This window comes from Abramis brama (assembly GCF_963993115.1).
Source record: "Abramis brama genome assembly, chromosome: 2".
Classification (NCBI taxonomy): Eukaryota; Metazoa; Chordata; class Actinopteri; order Cypriniformes; family Leuciscidae; genus Abramis; species Abramis brama.
In genome coordinates this window covers 29,868,874-29,890,358 of record NC_139964.1, presented here as the reverse complement: position 1 = coordinate 29,890,358, position 21,485 = coordinate 29,868,874, and the positions used below count along the sequence as shown (strand labels likewise).

Sequence of the window (21,485 nt, the reverse complement as noted above, 5' to 3'; positions counted from 1 at the left end):
ATTTGTTCAGAAGCATGGCATATCTTTTTTAGATTTGTAGCGAACATATGGCGGCTGATAAATGAAGCACAAGACGCTATTAATATGAGCAGCGGGAGCACATCCTCTGATTCCATGATAACGCAATAAAATGAGGTAATCTGTACTTGAAGATCATTACGTGATTAATGCGGTGTAAGATTTGAGAGGCATCATCACTTCTAGTGTGAGATGAATGCATTTATATGGATCGCACATTACAGATCTGCATAATCCATGCTTGATCCAACTAAGGGTATTACGGGTAATACATGGGCTGGAAGTGATACAATTAAACTTGATAATTTATATATACTTTTTTTTTTTTTTTTTTTGTATCAATTTATTTAATGTTCTTTATATTTTTCCTATTATTGTACAGCACTTTCAGTTGTTTTTAAATGTGCTTTCTAAATGAATGCTTGGACTTCTATGTCTTTTTTAGACCTCAAACTAATCCTGCAGGAATGTGGTGCTGTTGCAGCAAACTACTCGTTGTACCTTCTAATTATTCCAAATGACTGAACCACATAATATTGGGTGTCATGCAGAATATCTCAAAGACAAAGCAGACAACCGGCGGGCGACTAAACCAGTTAGTAAGCATGAAATTTAGAAGCATTATTTCCCAAGACATAGTCTTGCTTATTTTCAGCCATCATTTTCTACCACTTCTGTGAAGTCACCAGTTCATTATACAGTATTTGGTGGAATCAAATGGATCCTGCAATCAAATCAGCATCTAAAACATTATGCCAGACTTAAAAGAGTATTGACAATAGAACTATTTATTCAATAGAACAGAATTTGGCAGCTACTCCAATGAACTGGTGGCTTGCTGTGAAGTGTTGTTAAGTGTTGGAAGAAGGTTAAAGCAGCGTGGAAGTCTAGAAGCCCCTACAGCACTGTTCACCCTATAGCAGCAGTTACTCACGCTGGCACTGGCCCCAGGAGACTCGTGTCCAACCCCAGCAGCAGTCGACCCGAGCGCCGTATCGGCACAGCCCATTGGACGAGGCCATCTGTCTGGGCCACCTATCAGGAGACAGTTTGATCAGTTCTTGGCCAATCACTGCACAGAAGACAGTTAAACGAGTGACAAGTAACATTGAGCATATCTATCTATCTATCTATCTATCTATCTATCTATCTATCTATCTATCTATCTATCTATCTGTCTGTCTGTCTGTCTGTCTGTCTGTCTGTCTGTCTATATCTATCTATATCTGTCTGTCTATCTATCTATCTATATCTATCTATATCTGTCTGTCTGTCTGTCTGTCTGTCTATCTATCTATCTATCTATCTGTCTATCTATCTATCTGTCTGTCTGTCTATCTTTCTGTCGGTTGGACGGTCTGTCTGTCTGTCTGTCTGTCTGTCTGTCTGTCTGTCTGTCTATCTATCTATCTATCTATCTATCTATCTATCTATCTATCTATATCTGTCTGTCTGTCTGTCTATCTATCTATCTATCTATCTATCTATCTATCTATCTATCTATCTATCTATATCTGTCTGTCTGTCTGTCTGTCTATCTATCTATCTATCTATCTATCTATCTATCTATCTATCTATCTATCTATCTATATATCTGTCTGTCTGTCTGTCTATCTATCTATCTATCTATCTATCTATCTATCTATCTATCTATCTATCTATCTATCTATATCTGTCTGTCTGTCTGTCTATCTATCTATCTATCTATCTATCTATCTATCTATCTATCTATCTATCTATCTATATCTGTCTGTCTGTCTGTCTATCTATCTATCTATCTATCTATCTATCTATCTATCTATCTATATCTGTCTGTCTGTCTGTCTATCTATCTATCTATCTATCTATCTATCTATCTATCTATCTATATCTGTCTGTCTGTCTGTCTATCTATCTATCTATCTATCTATCTATCTATCTATCTATCTATCTATCTATCTATCTATCTATCTATCTATCTGTCTGTCTGTCTATCTTTCTGTTGGTTGGACGGTCTGTCTGTCTGTCTGTCTGTCTGTCTGTCTGTCTGTCTGTCTGTCTGTCTGTCTGTCTATCTATCTATCTATCTATCTATCTATCTATCTATCTATCTATCTATCTATCTATCTATATATCTATCTATCTATCGGTCAGGGTGGTCTGGGACCAGAATGTCTGTCTGTCTGTCTATCTAAGTCTATCTAAGCCCATGAATCTGTAGATTCAAGATTCAAACACATTTGCAAGTCATGAGGTAACTTCTATTGTTCCAGTTTTTACTGTTGTCTTATCCATTGCATCAGTCAGCCAGTGACGTGTTATCTATAGTCACAAAGCTTCCGTTGTACTCAGTGACACAGGTGCTGCAGATAAGAGCACTGTGAGTTATCACTCTTCCACCAGAGGCAGATCTTCTCGTATGATGCTGGATGCACACACAGCGCAGAGATCAGATGAAGTCTGCCTGTGCTTATGCTAGAGGGAATTTATGAAAAATAAGGGTGTTCTTAGAAAAAGATATGCTACATGACCCAACAATGTGAGTGAACAAGACAGATTTTTGGAAAACATCATTCTTGGAAACAACAGCGAAGGCCGTTTAAAACCGATTTTCCATAAAATGGAAAATAAAGGTACAGCTGAAGTGCTTTTGAATCGGAGAGTTTCTTGGCAGTGCACGCCAGGACGAATCTCTTTTTTTCCACCAGCAGAGCTCCAAATGTTTTTGTGAAGAAGTAAAACCATTTAAGGTCTGTGAAAATAAGCAAAAGGGAATGAACACAGGTCAAATGACGTCATGTAAATGGATCATCATGGGTAATAGATACAGGGAAAGCACAGCGCACAATCTAAAATTAAACCTCTACTTAATACGGCTGGCTGTATTTAAACAGAGAAGAGAAACAAGAAAGAAAATAAACTGAGCTAATCATATATCACATATAAACATTCTATATTTTGTTGAATTGCTTTATTTAAAAAGCAAACAAACAATTAAGAACAAATCATTTTTTTTATTTAACCCTTACATACATACACTGTGACATTTTTTCCAGGATTCTTTGATGAACAGAAATATAATTTTATATTTTATAAATATCTTGTACCTTTTTCTCAATTTAATACATCCTTGCTGAATAAAATGATTCATTTCTTTCAATAAATCTTACTGACCCCAAACTTGATTTTTTTTAGCTAGATTTTTACATTTTACATTAAACATTTTGATTCTACTAGGCAACGAAATATAATACCATTACAAGAATAAAAAACATTGACATATCTCTAAAAGTTGCATGTGTTATAGTATGCATAAGTGAGGGAGGAATTGATTGTGAATTTTAGCCGCACGCTCACTGTCCTCTTCAGTTTACTCTGGATCGGAAGCCAGTGAAAATGCTAATGCGGCCACTATGGCTGCCAGTCACTCCAGTAAGAAAGTGTGATGGTGGCATTAAATGAGAGTGACAGGCCGAAGGGGAAAATGTTTGCGTGTGCAGCTCGGCGAGGAAAAGGAGACGGCTCTAAAGACACAGAGCGCATGCTAAGAGGATTCCTGCCTGTCACTCTGCTATATCTTACCTGAAACACACATTTAATCACAAACACACACACAGAGAGACTGGCCGGACTCACCGTGTTCCAACACAATCACCTCTGTATGCATTAAAAACATCACTTCTAACTCACTGCAAAGATGCTGGGTGCAGAATACATCATATATCGCAATGGCTCCCAGGGTTGCAAATATATTTCTATTGCCTTTTGTCTTCAGTTTTTAAAAGTAAGAAAACCAAATGGTTGTTGTCAATTTATGTGGACTGCACACATACAGGTAGCAGAACATATGTACTGTACATACAGTGAGGAAAATAAGTATTTGAACACCCTGCTATTTTGCAAGTTCTCCCACTTGGAAGTCATGGAGGGGTCTGAAATTGTCATCGTAGGTGCATGTCCACTGTGAGAGACATAATCTAAAAAAAAAAATCCAGAAATCACAATATATGATTTTTTAACTATTTCTTTGTATGATACAGCTGCAAATAAGTATTTGAACACCTGTCTATCAGCTAGAATTCTGACCCTCAAAGACCTTTAAAATGTCCACCTCCACTCCATTTATTATCCTAAATTAGATGCACCTGTTTGAGGTCGTTAGCTGCATAAAGACACCTGTCCACCCCATACAATCAGTAAGAATCCAACTACTAACATGGCCAAGACCAAAGAGCTGTCCAAAGACACTAGAGACAAAATTGTACACCTCCACAAGGCTGGAAAGGGCTACGGGGAAATTGCCAAGCAGCTTGGTGAAAAAAGGTCCACTGTTGGAGCAATCATTAGAAAGTGGAAGAAGCTAAACATGACTGTCAATCTCCCTCGGACTGGGGCTCCATGCAAGATCTCACCTCGTGGGGTCTCAATGATCCTAAGAAAGGTGAGAAATCAGCCCAGAACTACACGGGAGGAGCTGGTCAATGACCTGAAAAGAGCTGGGACCACCGTTTCCAAGGTTACTGTTGGTAATACACTAAGACGTCATGGTTTGAAATCATGCATGGCACGGAAGGTTCCCCTGCTTAAACCAGCACATGTCAAGGCCCGTCTTAAGTTTGCCAATGACCATTTGGATGATCCAGAGGAGTCATGGGAGAAAGTCATGTGGTCAGATGAGACCAAAATAGAACTTTTTGGTCATAATTCCACTAAACGTGTTTGGAGGAAGAAGAATGATGAGTACCATCCCAAGAACACCATCCCTACTGTGAAGCATGGGGGTGGTAGCATCATGCTTTGGGGGTGTTTTTCTGCACATGGGACAGGGCGACTGCACTGTATTAAGGAGAGGATGACCGGGGCCATGTATTGCGAGATTTTGGGGAACAACCTCCTTCCCTCAGTTAGAGCATTGAAGATGGGTCGAGGCTGGGTCTTCCAACATGACAATGACCCGAAGCACACAGCCAGGATAACCAAGGAGTGGCTCTGTAAGAAGCATATCAAGGTTCTGGCGTGGCCTAGCCAGTCTCCAGACCTAAACCCAATAGAGAATCTTTGGAGGGAGCTCAAACTCCGTGTTTCTCAGCGACAGCCCAGAAACCTGACTGATCTAGAGAAGATCTGTGTGGAGGAGTGGGCCAAAATCCCTCCTGCAGTGTGTGCAAACCTGGTGAAAAACTACAGGAAACGTTTGACCTCTGTAATTGCAAACAAAGGCTACTGTACCAAATATTAACATTGATTTTCTCAGGTGTTCAAATACTTATTTGCAGCTGTATCATACAAATAAATAGTTAAAAAATCATACATTGTGATTTCTGGATTTTTTTTTTAGATTATGTCTCTCACAGTGGACATGCACCTACGATGACAATTTCAGACCCCTCCATGATTTCTAAGTGGGAGAACTTGCAAAATAGCAGGGTGTTCAAATACTTATTTTCCTCACTGTATATAATGACCTCATAAACCCAATCTTTAGTAATTTTGCATTTCTCCACAACAATACAAAGATCGTTTTTTTAATGTGTCCATCTTTAAAATCCATCATTTTCATTGGATTTCATTTTATTTTCATTTAGCTGACCATGACCCTATCAGAACAGAATTTATTTGAGAACTTCTGATATAATGACTGTCTTAAAAATGAAAGAGAGGGATTAAACACCCTCATGGTTGCTCTCCAGATAGGCGGAACTCCAAATATGTTCCAATTGGCTGTGATTTTGTCTTTTCACAAAATATTTGACTTTCAGGGAGGACAGAAAAAAATGCTTGATGGAAAGCTTTTTTGGACACCATGCTATTACAATAAGACAACAGAGAATAATTCACATAAACTGCAGTGCTTAAAGAGGACATATTATGCCTTGGTTTTGGTATTGGGCTCTGCTAGAAAAGGACTATTCAAAAAACACATTATTTTTTCACATATTTCGCATTGTTGCAGCACCTCTCTTCCCAGTCTGTCAGTAACGCTCTGTTTAGTTCCTGTCTCTATGAAGCCCCTCCTTCCGAAAGAGCAATGTGCTCTGATTGGTCGGCTGGACCAGTGTGCCGTGATTGGTCAACCACTTTGAGTGGAAATGTCACGCCACTTACCATAACCGTGATTTTTAACACACTACCAACTAACTCAACCAGGCCTCGTCCATTTTTTGCGTTTGCCTTGGACAGGAATTATTTAAATGAGGGATATTTGTCGTGTTTGTTCCCGGAAGAAAACTCAATGGACAACAATGTAGGCGTTTCAGGGAGTTCAGAGACAGTGTTACTGATATAGAGAATAGAGAGTGAATTTGTGCTATGTAACTTTGCAGACCTTTTTTAATGCTCAAACAGCAACATTACACACTAAAGAAAGTAAAAAAAAAAATGTCAAAAAGCAAAATAGGCCCTCTTTAACAAAAAAGAAAGCAAGCAAGAAAGAAACAAATGGGGGGGGGCAAAGATAGAGACAAATCTCCTTGTGTGCAGTGCTTGCCCCACCAGAGACAAGCGAATGCGTGCCAGTCAGCAATCTGCAAACTCTGGGCCCGATCCAAAGAGACACCAAACTGAGAGAGAGAAAGAGAGAGAGCGGCGCCCAGCGAGAAAGCGGCGCCACATTCACTGAGGTAACAAGTCTGTCACAACAAATCCCTCGTCCACCTGAGTAAGAGTCTTTCCTCACCTTGTTAAAGATGCAGCTATTACACAGTTTCAATTTCCAGCTCAATCTGGCATTAGCGGATTACACAAACGACTAATATCTCCATAATGCAATTCTGTCCCGGCTGCTCAAAGGAGGCAACCGGGTCACGAAAATTAGACGTAGATGCCTTTATCTCTGTGCACTGGTACATTTGAGTCATGAAAAATTCATGCAATTCGCATTTCTATTTGTCTGGAGCGGTCTGACACAATTCATGCGGTTCCGTAGTGAGTCTGCACATGTATATGAATGATGACATGCAGCGGGGCTTGGGTGCAAGTGCAGGGGGGGTTTAATTACAGCCCTTCACATTCCTCCACCACCTCCACAGACTGCCAGACAATTAGACACGCGCCTTTGAAACATGTGCTCGAGTTGAGCTGTCTTCATTCACCAGCCTCCATATAGAATATGTGCCTCTGGAGAATGACACACCGGTCAAGCAAAGTCCATCTCATCCAGAGCTAAGCGGCAATCAGACGCAGCAGGTACAAGTCTGAAATAAACGCCCCATGTGGTGAAAGGGACAGATTTATGAATCTCCCACAGTTTCTGAGATGTTTCTGAGCATTTGAAGACAACAGATATGAGTTTTGCAATGGTCAGCGCAGTTATTTAGTCAGCAGTCTGGCTGATAGGGTTGGAAATCTAGAAGTAGATTTAACCTAAAAAAAGAGTGGCTATCGAAAAAGAGCATTTTAGCATCGCAAGTGCAGTCACATTAGACTTTGTTCCATTCATATGCATGCAAACGTGGGCAAGAGGAAATGCAAGTTTCAGCTCTGGCCTGTGAATTTGCATGGGGAGAAGATGGTTGACCAATTAAGAATCCAAATGTCACAGATTAAACATTTGGCACAGTAAAAAGAATGCAAATTTCAAAGCTGCATTACTTACAATGTTTCCGGAAAGTGGAGTAAACAGTACATTTTACTCCTTAAAACGCCCCAATTGTAGTCTTCTTCCGGTAACGAACACATCACAATATTCCTCATTTAAATATTTCCCGCCCAAGGCATACGGAAAAATAAAGGTGTGAAGCCTGGTTGAGTTAGGTGGTTATAGTGAGTGACTTGACATTTCCACTCGAAGCGGTTGACCAATCACAACACACTGCTCCAGCTGACCAATCAGAGCACATTGTGCTTATCAGAAGGAGGAGCTTCATAGAGACAGAAACTAAACAGAGCGTTACTGACAGACTGAGAAGAGAGGTGCTGCAACATAAACGTGAAAAATAATGTGTTTTTTTTTTTTTTTACATTTAAGCATGAAAACCTGTTCTAGTAGAGCCCAAAAAGAAAACCAAGAAAAGGGCATAATAGGTCCCCTTTAATATATTCAACTTATTATTTGATATTTTTCTTTTATTCTTAACAACAAAATCCATAGAATGTGACAGCATATCTTGTTCCCCATATGTAATTTTGCAAACTCAAAGTCGTGTGTGCATCTTATTTTCAGACGGATTGACGGAGAGGGTCAAATCCAAACATTGAAAATAATTTGACTACAGACCAAGTGACAATGCATTTTCAGTCAAATGCACATTCGTTGGCCATGGTAGCTGACTCTGCCACTGCATGATAGCAAAGTCAGGCCTGGAGTCAAATTCTGCTCCATGAGACAATACAGATGATGAAATCAATTGAAAGACCACAACCGTGTCAACCGGACATGTGGACATAATTCAAGCCCTTCTGAACGGGCCTGTAGGGTTTACCCCAAGACTGAGTGAGGGAGTAACAAAGCACTGTTGATCAAATATATTAGAACAATTAGAGATGCGGGGAATATACATTCTGCTCCAGTGAGTCATAGGAACCAACAGTCCAAGACCCCATGTTGAAGAGTTGAAAAAGTTGGACACTTTAATGAGTCTGTCTATAATTGATTACTCTTGTTATCATGTCAGCAAATGACAAGTTGGCGGTTTAGCGGCGAGTCATCCCTCAGGTGTAGCACAAGCCATTAGACAGGAGCTTAACGGCCCCTGCTAAGGGCCTGGATATAATGAATGGGCTCCTCACAGTGCGCTCATGCACTATATTCTCCCTATGAATTTAGATCGGGGCAGTGAAGCAGGTTTGTAAGCAGGGCAAATTGGCAAATAATGGCCCTGGTGACAAGCGAACTCCATCACGACTGATATTAATAATGTGCGCCAGCAGGTTAATGTACACGTTCATTACAGTGGGCAGCTCCCCCTCCTGAAATGCCAGCACAAGCCATGCCCTGAAGAAAAAGCATCAATATTGTGTCTGTGAGTTACACAAACATTAAGCTCATGATGTATGGGATGACAAAGAGAAGTCAGAATGCATAGAATGCAATGAATAACAGAGTCTTGACTAAATTAGTGTGCTAAGGTCATTTGGACAAATATAGATGACACATTAGTTGTTCATTATGTCTCTTAAAGAGCGCTGCTAATGTTGTACCAAAAAAAACGTTATTAATGTCCCCCTAACTGAGTACGGATGTGTTTGTGAAACCGCATCATAGCTGTGCTCTGCCTCTGGGCAACTGGCAATGATAAATAAGTGGACAATGAAGAAGCAAAAGAACCAAGCTTGAATTTTAACACAACAAATGCTTCTGCCAGTGAATAAATTTCCAGTCCATTTGGAAGGACAGCTATTGCTCATCTTGCCAAAAGGGCAAAATGTTTCCCAGCAGAGCGGAAGATAGAAGATGCCATAAAGATCACTGCAGGAGTTGTATTCACAAGTCCACACTTGGGTGGCCAGTGTCTCAGCGGAACACCCTGTGGGAACCAAGTGACTGTAACAGTGAATGGGAAGTGATGCATTCACAACAATGACCTACCGGTAATTACTGTTGGCAATGCATACATAATACATGACGTAATTTGGCGATGCATACTTAATACATGATGTAATTAGGCAATGTATACTTAATACATGACAAAATTAGAAGATGCATACTTAATACTTGACGTAATTAGGCAATGCATACTTTATACATGACGTTAGGCGATGCACACTTGATACATGATGCATTTAGGCAATGCAAACTTAATACATGACGTTAGACGATGCATACTTGATAACATGATGTAATTAGGTGATGCAAACTTCATACATGATGTAATTAGGCGATGCATACATAATACATGACAATTAGGTGATGCAAACATAATACATGACGTAATAAGGTGATACATACTTAATATATGACGTAATTAGGTGATGCAAACTTAATACATGACGTAATTAGATGAAGCATACTTAATACATTACTTAAGTAGCCAATGCATACTTAATACATGACATAATTAGACAATGCATACTTAATACATGACGTTAGGCGATGCATACTTGATACATGATGTAATTAGGTGATGCAAACATAATACATGACGTAATTAGGTGATGCATACTTAATACATGATGTAATTAGATGATGCATACTTAATACATGACTTAAGTAGCCAACGCATACTTAATATATTACATAATTAGACAATGCATACTCAATACATGACGTAAATAGGGTATGCATACTTAATACATAATGTAATTAGACGATACATACTTAATACATGACTTAAGTAGGCAACGCATACTTAATACATGACATAATTACACAATGCATACTTAATACATGATGTAAATAGGCAATGCAAACTTAATACATGACGTAATTAGGCGGTGCATACTTAATATATAACGTAATTAGACGATACATACTTAATACATGGCGTAATTAGGTCACGCATACTTAATACATGACATAATTAGACAATGTGCACTTAATACATGACGTGAATAGGCAATGCACACTTAATATATGACGTAATAAAGTAATGCAGTTAAATGACAAAGCATCGCTAAATGAATAAATTACATTGAAACGCAATTTGAAACCAATTATACTTCCATAATGTATTTGCATAATGAACTGAAAAGGCAGTTCACACAAAAATTTAAATTTTGTCATTTAAACTGTAATTTTCAAACCTATATAGAGTCCAAAACAACAATGGACCCCATTGATTTTCATTATATATATATATTTTATATGTTAATTTGTGTTACAAAGAAGAAACAAGTTCATATTGTAGGGCAGGAATCAGTGCAGAGCAAGATGTTAAAAAATAATCTGTACATATACTGTAATAGGACCATGGATGTGCATTAGGAAAGTAAATAGGCTCAGTTTTGAATTTGTTGTCTTTTAAATGATGCATATGAATTTAATTGTTATATACTTTAGTATGTATACATAAAGTATTTAACTTTCATATTTAATGAGGAGGCCTAATTAACAATGCATACTTGAATGAGGTAACTGAGCATTCCATAATAAATGATGTGATTCAGCAATGCATGCTCAATAAGGATGAGTCATAAGCACTGTTTTAAAAGTTTCTCCAAGTCACAGGAGAGATCAATGAACCCCTCTAATAATGGGCCTAGAGCCATTCAATCTTGAAAGTCTCTCAGATTGCACCTTTTGGATATCTCTCTTATTTAGCACGTTATTCAACGATCAGTCTTACTAGCAGAGGGATTCATGAACAACACTGTGTCAGATTAGTGAGACCCCTAAAATGTGCAGACAGTGCAGGGGGGCCTGGAACGGACAGAGAAACATTGCCCTAAGGTATACTGAGCTACTTCTACTAAAGTACATAGTTAATTTCAAGCATGGACATTCGATCCCCTTTAATCTCAATGAAGCTTTAAGCAGATTTGAATCTTTGGCACGTTTCTGTTCACCACATATTTCACATTACATGTTTGGGCATGAAACAACCGGGAGCATGTGCACTGACTGTCTAAAAGGGAGAATAAATGCTTCTTAAACACGTTTTTTTTTTTTTTTTTTTTTAACTGCCATTACATACAGTATTCAAAACAAACTGATAAGTTAAATGAATGAATGCTAGTACTTTGCATTTGTAAAGATCTTTAAGAGCAGCTTTAGACTGATGCAAGTTCACAAGTTCACCGTGCTGATTGACAACACAGTAACACAACACAAACTTTAAGCCCGTCCTAAACTGAACTGATCACAACAGCACTAAACGTGAGGCTAACCTGTTATGCTTTCAGAAGCGTATTTATGGCTCGTTTCATGAAAATTGTGACTTCTGTAGAAATAAATCGTTAACATAAACATTGACTTTAAGAATTACTTTTTTTTTTTACTAATTTAGGTTTTGTTATTAGTCAACCCTGTTACCAGCAACTTCCTCAAAAACTTAAAACATTTCTAAAATTCTTCTAGTAAAAAATGAAAATAACACTGTCATAATGGTATCATTATACTTTCAGGATGTTGACTCCTTAAGTATAAGTGTCTCATGGTTTTTATCTCATTCTTTTGTGAGGCTTGTCAGGGGATGATCTTAAAAAGCCCTGTTTCCACGATTTCTTTGCATAATACAATGACTTATTCAAAACTGGATGTTTGAAGAATCATCAGCATTAAATTCTCTTTCTAATAAACACATTGTAGTGTTTTGACCTTGACCACAAAGCTAATTATGCCTAAATGAACTTTAAAATTGTCAACTCTGTTACTTTTAAAGGCATATCTATAGCCCAGCATATATTTATTAATAGCCTATATTACATTTTGCCTGAGATGCAATTTATTAATACTTACAAGACATTGAATGTTTAAAATCTTAAAGCAGTTTACTTTAAAGTCATCTTTTAAAAACAGCCAGAATCATAAAATGACTCTTAAAACAAACTCTCTGCTCTATCAAAACTCTTAACATCACATTGATACAATCGTCTAGACGTTTAATTGCCGTCTCACCTGCCGTCGAAGTCCGCGCTCACTCCGAACCAGCAGGTCCAAATCAGCATGAACTTTATGATCCACATCTCCTCGCGTGTACGGTGCGTATATCCAAACGACGCCGCTGGTTTCTGGTGTTTAAATGGGAATGATGGTGATGTTTAGATCCGTCAGTTTTCAAAGCTACGAAGCGGGTCGAGCAGAAGGCGTTGACTGCTGTTCATGCGAGATACCGGCAGAGTCTCTGTCTGCGCTCCGCTCCTCCGGTGGAGAACCGTGGACTGGAGCGCAGAGTCGGTGCGCTCAGCGCTCGCTCTCTCTCTCTCTGTCTCTCTCTCTCTCCACACGCACACACACACACACACACACACACACTGAATGAGCACTGAGCCCAATAAGGAGAGACGGGACGCTTATTCTACATACCCCTATAAAACCCATATAATTACAAGCACATTCATTAGGCTATATGTAAACATACTGTTTATGAACAGTATGAGGTTATAGCCTATATAGGGCCATGTATATGCATATAGACAATATTCACACATACACATATATATATATATGTATATGTAAATATATATATACACACACATATAAATATACATATTGTATATATACAGTATATATATTGTATATGATAGGAAATCACTGGGAAAGGTTTTTGCAGACAGGAGGGCACCTGCTTTTGTCATGTAAAACTGCTGGAAGGAAGATTTATGGTTCCAAGTCATCACTTGAGTTTCAGGTCTCAAGGAGTCGTGTGCAGGGTTACGTCTCATTTTTAGTTTCCCCACAGCGTTGGGCAGAGGGCATGTGAAATAAGGGTCTTTATGTTTCGTCTCTATTTCCATTGGGTTAACACTTAGAAATGCAAGTATGCCAGATGGCATCTATATCTGGTCTCATCTCAAATCAGTCATATTCAGTGCCATAATCATACTCTACTCTTTAACTAAAGTGCTATATCCCAGAGAAAAATGAAGGAAACAGCTCATGTTGCAGTGGAGTAGTGAGATATTGGAAAAGTCACACTCAAAAGTGTTACTGTGCACGGCTTGTTAAGTAATTGGGATACTTTTATACTGCAAGCCAAAGAGCCCCATTCCAATACTATTTTGTGAAACATGCATGCATGCATACATTATTATATATATTGTAAATCCTCTGAGATTTTGGTCCATATTGACATGATATCATCACGCAGTTGCTGCAGATTTGTCGGCTGCACATCTATGATGTGAATCTCCCGGCCACTTTATTAGGTACACCTGTTCAACTGCTCATTAATGCAAATATCTAATCAGCCAATCACATGGCAGAAACTCAATGCATTTAGGCATGTAAACATGGTCAAGACGATCTGCTGAAGTTCAAACTGAGCATCAGAACGGGGAAGAAAGGTGATTTAAGTGATTGAAACTCATCTGGATTTTTTTGTGCCGGACAAGCAGGTCTGAGTATTTTAGAAACAGAGAAAATATCCAGTGAGCTGCAGTTCAGTGGCTGAAAACGCCTTGCTGATGCCTGAGGTCAGAGGAGAATGACCAGACTGGATTGAGCTGAGGGCAACAGTAACTCAAACACACTCGTTACAACCGAGTTCTGCAGAAGAGCGTCTCTGAACATGTTGAACCTTGAAGCAGAAGAGCTTCAGCAACAGAAAACACACACACCGGTGACTCTCCTGTGAGATGAGAACAGGAAACTGAGGCTACAATTCACACGGGCTCATGTGTGATCAGACATTAGAAGATTGGAAAAACGTTGCCTGGTCTGATGAGTCTTGATTTCTGACATTCAGATGGTCGGGTCAGAATTTGGTGTAAACAACATGAAAGCATGGATCCATCCTGTCTTGTATCATCGGTTCAGGCTAATAATGGTGTGGAGGAGATTTTCTAGGCACACTTTGGGCCTCTTAGTATCAATTGAACATTGTTTAAACACCACAGCCTACCTAAGTATTGTTGCTGACCATGTCCATCCCTTTATGATCGCAGTGTATCATCTTCTGATGGCTACTTTCAGCAGGATAATGTGCCATCACAAAACTCAAAACATCTCAAACATAATGAGTTCACTAAACTCAAACAGCCTCCACACAGTCACCGGATCTCAATATGGAGGAACGGGAGATTAACATCATAGATGTGCAGCCGACAAATCTGCAGCAACTGCGTGATGATATCATGTCAATATGGACCAAAATCTCAGAGGATTTACAATATATATAATAGTAAATATAAAGGCGCACCTTATATTACTGAGCTCTAAAACCTTATCACAGCACTGGCCATTTTTACCATCTTCGCTGTAAATCAAGAACATGATTAGGACATTTTAGGACATATAAATTCAACTGATGTAAAATTTATATGAATTTTTACCTGAATGTCCACACTGCCAAGATTTTGATACTGTTATGCATCATATTTATTTCCACATATGAAAGAGTTCCAGATCTAGATTTATGTGATTTTTTTCTTCTTTTTTCTCTCATGAGGTTGGGGAGAAATTTGGCCTACATTCAGCTGTGGTGTAAATGTACAGTATAATTACAATATGTTACAGCTTTCTTTTAAGTTAATTTGTTCAAATTTGGCAACTTTATAAGTGTTATAACTTTTATAGTGTCAAAGAGAAAAGTGCTTCATGTGTATTTTCAGTCCAGTTGAGCATGAACTACACAGTGACATTTCAAAGATATGTTAAGGTCACTCTAAATTCATGGAGATACGTCCACAGCCTCTATGAATGGTGACACTGGAGAAAAACTCATTTTCAACCTCTTCAGAACTGGAGAGCCTGTCGCGTTTTCTGATTAGGTTTTGTCACAGATGAATTTAAGGCGGATTGCGGCTTGATTTGCTCATGAATTTTGTGGCCTGCAATAGGTGAAATTGCACATTGCGCTTCTGATATTTCCAAAAGAACTGACTTTCCTGTATGCGAGGTGAGGAGGAAACAGGAGATACTGTGAAGGAAGCAATAGCACAGTCTGTATTTGTCATCTGAGAAGCGCTTTCAGCACCCTTGATGCATCTTTTCTAACTCTTGGGTGTTTGGCTACATAAGCAGACTTTGATTAGCATTTTAGGAAAGCATGTGAAAAGTGACTTTTTGTAAAACAAAAGCACAAAATTCTTGCTAGGGTGTTTGCAAGGGCATCACCATAAGATTGCTAAGGTGTTGAGTGGGTTTTCAGCACATTGCTATACGCTTGCCATGAGGTTTCGAGTGGTTGCTGACTGGCCCACCCCCAAGTTTCTATGATATTCTGATGGGCCCCTATTTCAACTCCACCCCTTGTATTGTCCGCAATGAGTGGCCTTTTATTGTGGCCAGCATAAGGCACACCTGTGCAATAATCATGCTGTCCAATCAGCATCTTGATATGCATCACCTGTGAGGTGGATGGATTATCTCGGCAAAGGAGAAGTGCTCACTAACACAGATTTAGACAGATTTGTGAATGATATATATATATATTTATTGGATTTGACATGGATTTGACAATGTGGACATATTTGGGTCTTGGCGGAATAGATCTGCTACGCTGCTGCTGCTGTTGGTTATGGCTGTTTCTGATGCAGAGCAAGTTCAGGACTTTCTACTGTCAATAAATACACGACACACTGCTGTGAGAAAGACATGCTGCTGCTGCTGTACAATAGCATACATGAATTACCCATAGCAGATCTATACAGGTGGAGCTGGGGAAGGTGGAGGTTTTCTGAAAGCGCACTGAAAACTGCTACAGCAAACACTGACCAAGTATTTGAAGGTTGAGCAGCAAGCTCATTGGCTAATGATAGAGCAGCAACCAACCAACCAATCAGCTGTTCCCTATAGAGAATGATGTGAATGCAAGCAGATTGAATTATGGGCCCATCAACCTGCGTCATAGCGTTTCATGACAGAACATTGTATTTGTATACCTGTAGCAATAAACTTAAAATATATTTTTACAGTTTTTAATTTCTCAATTTTTGTATATGATTTTCAGTCAAAAGGCTTCATGGGATTGTATTTTTTCCCCTCATCAAAGCTGTTAAGTATACAGTCTTGTATCTTTGCCTTTTTGTCCAATTTTCAAATACTTTTTTTCTTCAAATCAGATTTTGTGATTCACCTCGTAACTGCCTGGTAGGCTACGAAGACTCGTTATGGGAAAAATGACTAGAGTGATACTGTTACTACACTGAATATTTATTTTAATAACTACCATAAAATATATAATGGATATTGGGAGTTAACCACTGAGAATCTAATTTGCATACCGAGGAGGACCATTTTTACATCCTAATGTTAAGTGATCCACACAAAAAATACCCTAAAACCCAAATTAACTGGATTTAGTCAGATCCAATTTGCATAATAACCTATTGATGTATTTTTTCAAACAGTGAGTAGTTCAATTTATTATCTTATGTTCTTTCATAAAGGCCTACACAAAAAAAAAAAAAGATGTAAAAAAAAAAAACAGTTTGTCACTGGGACGGTACCCTCAAATGTGCAACTTTTAGGAGTTAAAAAATAAAAAATTTCTTTTAAGGGTCCCAATCGCCATCTTTTTTTTCTGTGTATAGCAAAAGATTGTGTCGATAAAAAGATTTACATTTTCAACATGTTTTCAGTAAAAAAATCTTTCAATATTTTTGTCAACATTACAGTAATGCAGTTCTATCTAGACTCATTTTATTTTCAACCTATCCTATTATCCCTATGTACATTTAGTCAGGGACCAGAGCTAATCCTTGGGGAAAGAAGAAGCGTTTCCCATTGAAATGATTCCAGGTCTTTGGAAGGTGCCCCCGTCTTCAGTCTTTCACACTCAGAAAGATTGGCTCCGCTTGCAGAATTCAGATGAGTTTCACTAGCTCGGCTCCTCAAAGCTTAAGGTTGTGCACTTCCTCTTGGCGGAGGAACATATCTCATCTCCACATCACAAATGTGACAGTCCACGGCTCTTCTGTAGCGAGCAAACCAGAGGCGTGTTTGATGACAGTATGGGTGCAAACACAGCAAAGTAAAACGGGGAAATAGTTCATATATCAGCATACGCTGTAGACTTTGACATTTGTGTGAGCCGTGGCCTAATCAAATATTCATAACCGTGGTCAGATTAATCCATGCACGCACCATTTCATAAATATTAACCCCTCCAATTCTCCTGATCCGTGTCACAAGGGAATCGTGATAAATTCCTCCTCGTGTTTACTTTCAATACTTTTAATCAAACACTTTGAGACAAAAGCTCAAGAGCGATGTCTCGACGTTCTTGCGAGGGAGAAGTGCAAATTACAATGAATAATTTTACATTGGTAATAACTTGGGAAGACCGGACTCTTTTGTTTTGTGCGTAATATGCGATAATGGTGGAGGAGGGGGTGCAAGGTGGTTTTACACAATTCAGTGTGACTGATTTGCAAACAACTTTTGAAGTCAAGTTAAATTTATTGAGGGGCGTGCTGGTTTTGGTCTCTATTTACACACAAACCTCAGATTGATCTGAAAGACATTACTGAAATAAAAACCTCGAATAGTTGAAGCCAAGTTTAAAAGCTAAGCTTAAAATCGGCAATTAAAAATCAAACATACTAATTGCACAATTAGCTCAAACCATGATTCAAGTGTGTGTGCAAATAATTAGCATTCCATGCTTTTAGATCAAAGGAAAACAATTAAAGGAATAGTTCATCCAAAAATGAAAATCTTAATGTCATTCAAAACCAGTATTATTTTCTTCTGTGTTACATAAAACGAGATGTCAGACAAAATGTCAAAGCTTCTGTTCTGCATAAAAGAAATGGGGATGGCATACCAAAAAAGCATAAAAATGCACCATAAAAACATCTTAATTTAGATTCTGTACCTCATACAAAGCTATTGCATGTCTCCAGAAGACTTGAATGTACAGTTGCACACTAATCCAATGGACTTTACAATAATTTTATGGTGCTTTTCTGTCAGTATTCACACAATTTACTTTCATGTTATGTAAAAGATTGACTCAGACATGCCTAAAATTGCCTTTTTTGTTTTATAGAAGAATGAAAAACATAATACGAGGTTGTAATGACTTGAAGGTGATTAAATTATTATTGAGGGAACTATCCCTCTAAATGAATCGTTTGCACTTATAAATTACCCAAAATAAATGAAACAATATTTTTGTAGTCCTGAATGTTGTCTTGATGTGGGTATTTCTCAGTGAGTCAGTGTTATGTTGTAGGAAAGCCCACAAGCATATTGTTCTTAGGCGAGCAGCCCTCAGGGACCATGGTCATCACGCTCACAGAATACCCATGAGTCTCGGCGGCCCAACTGCGGTCCAAGTCCACTAGTCCCATACAGCGCTTCCCTGGTGATCGAGGGAGAAAACATTTGGAAATGAAACCAATAATGAAACGAGTTACGTTTATTAAGAGCAGGCCAGAAATCTATGCCGAAAACATTCCTCAGATATTACATTGTTGTTAATTAACTTTTTTCCAGGCATTGACAGAATACAGCTAGAATAAAATCTTTTTTTTTCCTTTGTAATAAAAGCTGAGGCTCTGTTCTTTCTTTTGGTGTATTGTTTGTTCATATATTCATACAATAAAATATCCTGGGGGCCATGAAAGTTCTGCAAAATGATCAAAAATGCTGCCTCAATTCATTTAAGTTTAGAAACTATTAATTTTGAGTACTGTGAACTCATTTCATTTGAGTTCACTAAAAGAATATTTACTAAAATACAATTAAACTCCCCTCGATTAACTTAACTATATTGATAAAAACATTCTGCTTAATATAATCAGTTATTGAGTTCACATCACTTGTTCTATTAAGTGCAATGAACTAGTAATATTTAAATTAAATGAACTAATTTAGTTTAATATATTTGACTGTTATAGGTTTTACAGTGTGTTTAAAAGTTTGGGGATGGTAAGATTTTTAAAAATGTTATATAAAAATTTCAAATGTTCAGCAAGGCTGCATTTATTTGATCAAAAATACAACAAAAAATGTGTAATATTGTGAAGTATTATTAAAGTTGAAAATAACTTTTTCGATTTAAATATATTTTAAAATATAATTTACTTTTGATGTTCAAGAAACATTTCTTAATGTTGAAATCAGTCATGCTGCTTCATATTTTTGTGGAAACCATGACACATTTTTAAAAAAATATTATTAAAGTCATTTGAAATTCCATTTCTTTAAAGAAGCTCTCTGTAATCTGACGGATAAAACAGTGAGACTTTAAACAAACTTTTTCATCTTATCAAACTGTAATTAACAGCTCATCTGAACTCAAAGATATCTGCCTTTGAAAGTCTTTGTGAAGTGTGGGGTTTGACTGGCACGGCACGGGCAACAGCGCTGGTTAGCATGTGTTTTGTAAAGAGGCTGAGAGGCTGTCATCTCGCCAGCTATAAAAGATGGGCAGTGGAAGGAAAGATGACAGCAGCGTCAGATTTATGTGAGAGTGGGATGAGACTGCGGGGCTGCAAGTGTGTAGCGAGAAGTTTGACAGAGCGGGGAGATCTTGTCTGTGTCCGAAATCGCCCTCTATCCACTCATTCACTATTCCCTACATTAGTCCAGTAATATAGTTCACCCGAAGGAGTGAATGAAAACGAGTGAGTGAATTCAGACACTGAGAGCGCCGGAAGGGCTGCCGCTTTTGCATCGTTCGTGCTTGTCTTTAATAATCATCAGCTTAGCAAACTTAGGCAGCTCCAGTAGTATGAATGTAACGATTCATCTTGAAATTTGTCATGGAAACTATGCAGAAACCTTAAGGCGAGACACTACAGGTGAATAAGGTAAAAATTTTAACTAGCAGATATCACCATGAAACTTTCCCAGTTGATTACCTACATTAAGATGAGAAAAAAATGTATTACAAGTTTTCTGTAATTTAATGTTTAAATATGCAAATTAGGCATTATCTAATTAAATATGCGCTAAATTGCATATATTTAAAAAAAAGTTAAAGTCAGGTTCAAAATACATTTTTCATTGTGTTCACATATTAGATGGGAAAAAAAAAACTACAGAGGGATTTATGGATATCTACTTCTGTTATCCTGTAAATCAGAATATACTGTCAATAGCCTTAAAAAATTGATTTTCGCCATGTTTTTTGGAATAAAATGTTATATAAATCAAGCTAGGAATAAAATATTTACAAATCCCTCGGTAAATGTCTTCATAATATACTTAGGTACAAGACTGGAAAGTTTGGTGTATATAGGTGCTACTGAAGTGGAGATTTCTGAGTATTTTGAAGTCATTTTGAAAAAACGGGCTTTAAAGATTAAGATATCAGCCAATGAGATTGCGCATTTAGAGTTAAATCCCCCCTTTTACTTTCACGATTGGTTGCTGATAAAAAGTAAATGACCATATTTGGATCCGACAGCATTGTACAGGAGAGAGAGAGCTTTCTAAAGGTGTATGTGATGTATGTGATGACAGTGTGCAGACAGCGATCGCAGAGCAGCGGGAGGACAAAGTGTAGTAAAATAAAGACCTAAATGTGTATTTCGAACGTTTTTTCACCACAAGTCTTAAAGAAGACATGTTATTGAAGACAAATATCCCAAAATCTCAAAATTGACCAGTGGAAAAAAAAAAACGATGTTTTTGCCTGCTGTGTCTCGCCTTAATTAATCAATTGAATAATCAATTAAAAAGGAATTTATAGTTGCATGATATTACAGTGTACCCACATTGGACATCAGCGGTTTGGAAAATGGCGCCATCTTCTGGTCAGAATTTGTAATTCATTCAGCGCGCAACTCTCACAGTGCATTATGGGTATTCTCTAGCTGTTGAGTGTACACCGGTCAAATAGTGCCTGTACAATAATAATATAGTGCCTATAATAATAATTCAAATATACAAGGGGCGATCTCAGACACATTTTTTGTTTTCCCACATTACAATGTTAAAGATTCTCCATTTATACTAGACTCAAACCCTTCTTAAAATTGGTAACCCAACAATTGCT

General features: G+C 38.0%; 2 protein-coding genes across 3 annotated transcripts in view; both read right to left on the bottom strand.

Moving 5' to 3' along the window:
- npnta (nephronectin a) overlaps positions 1-12,859 on the bottom strand; it is a 49,722-nt gene extending 36,863 nt beyond the window's left edge. The window contains exons 1-2 of one of the 2 annotated variants that reach the window (XM_084096380.1): positions 12,491-12,859; positions 953-1,053 (exon numbers count right to left, since the gene is read on the bottom strand). In XM_084096380.1, coding sequence (XP_083952506.1) covers positions 953-1,053; positions 12,491-12,558 — 169 coding nt within the window. In that variant the 5' untranslated portion in view covers positions 12,559-12,859. The remainder of the gene's footprint in view (positions 1-952; positions 1,054-12,490) is intronic. The other variant, XM_084096379.1, reaches the window with a different exon arrangement.
- A 5,643-nt stretch (positions 12,860-18,502) lies between these two features.
- Positions 18,503-21,485, bottom strand: part of gstcd (glutathione S-transferase, C-terminal domain containing) — a 51,493-nt gene continuing 48,510 nt past the window's right edge. The window contains exon 12 of the mRNA XM_084096370.1: positions 18,503-18,842. Coding sequence (XP_083952496.1) covers positions 18,703-18,842 — 140 coding nt within the window. The 3' untranslated portion in view covers positions 18,503-18,702. The remainder of the gene's footprint in view (positions 18,843-21,485) is intronic.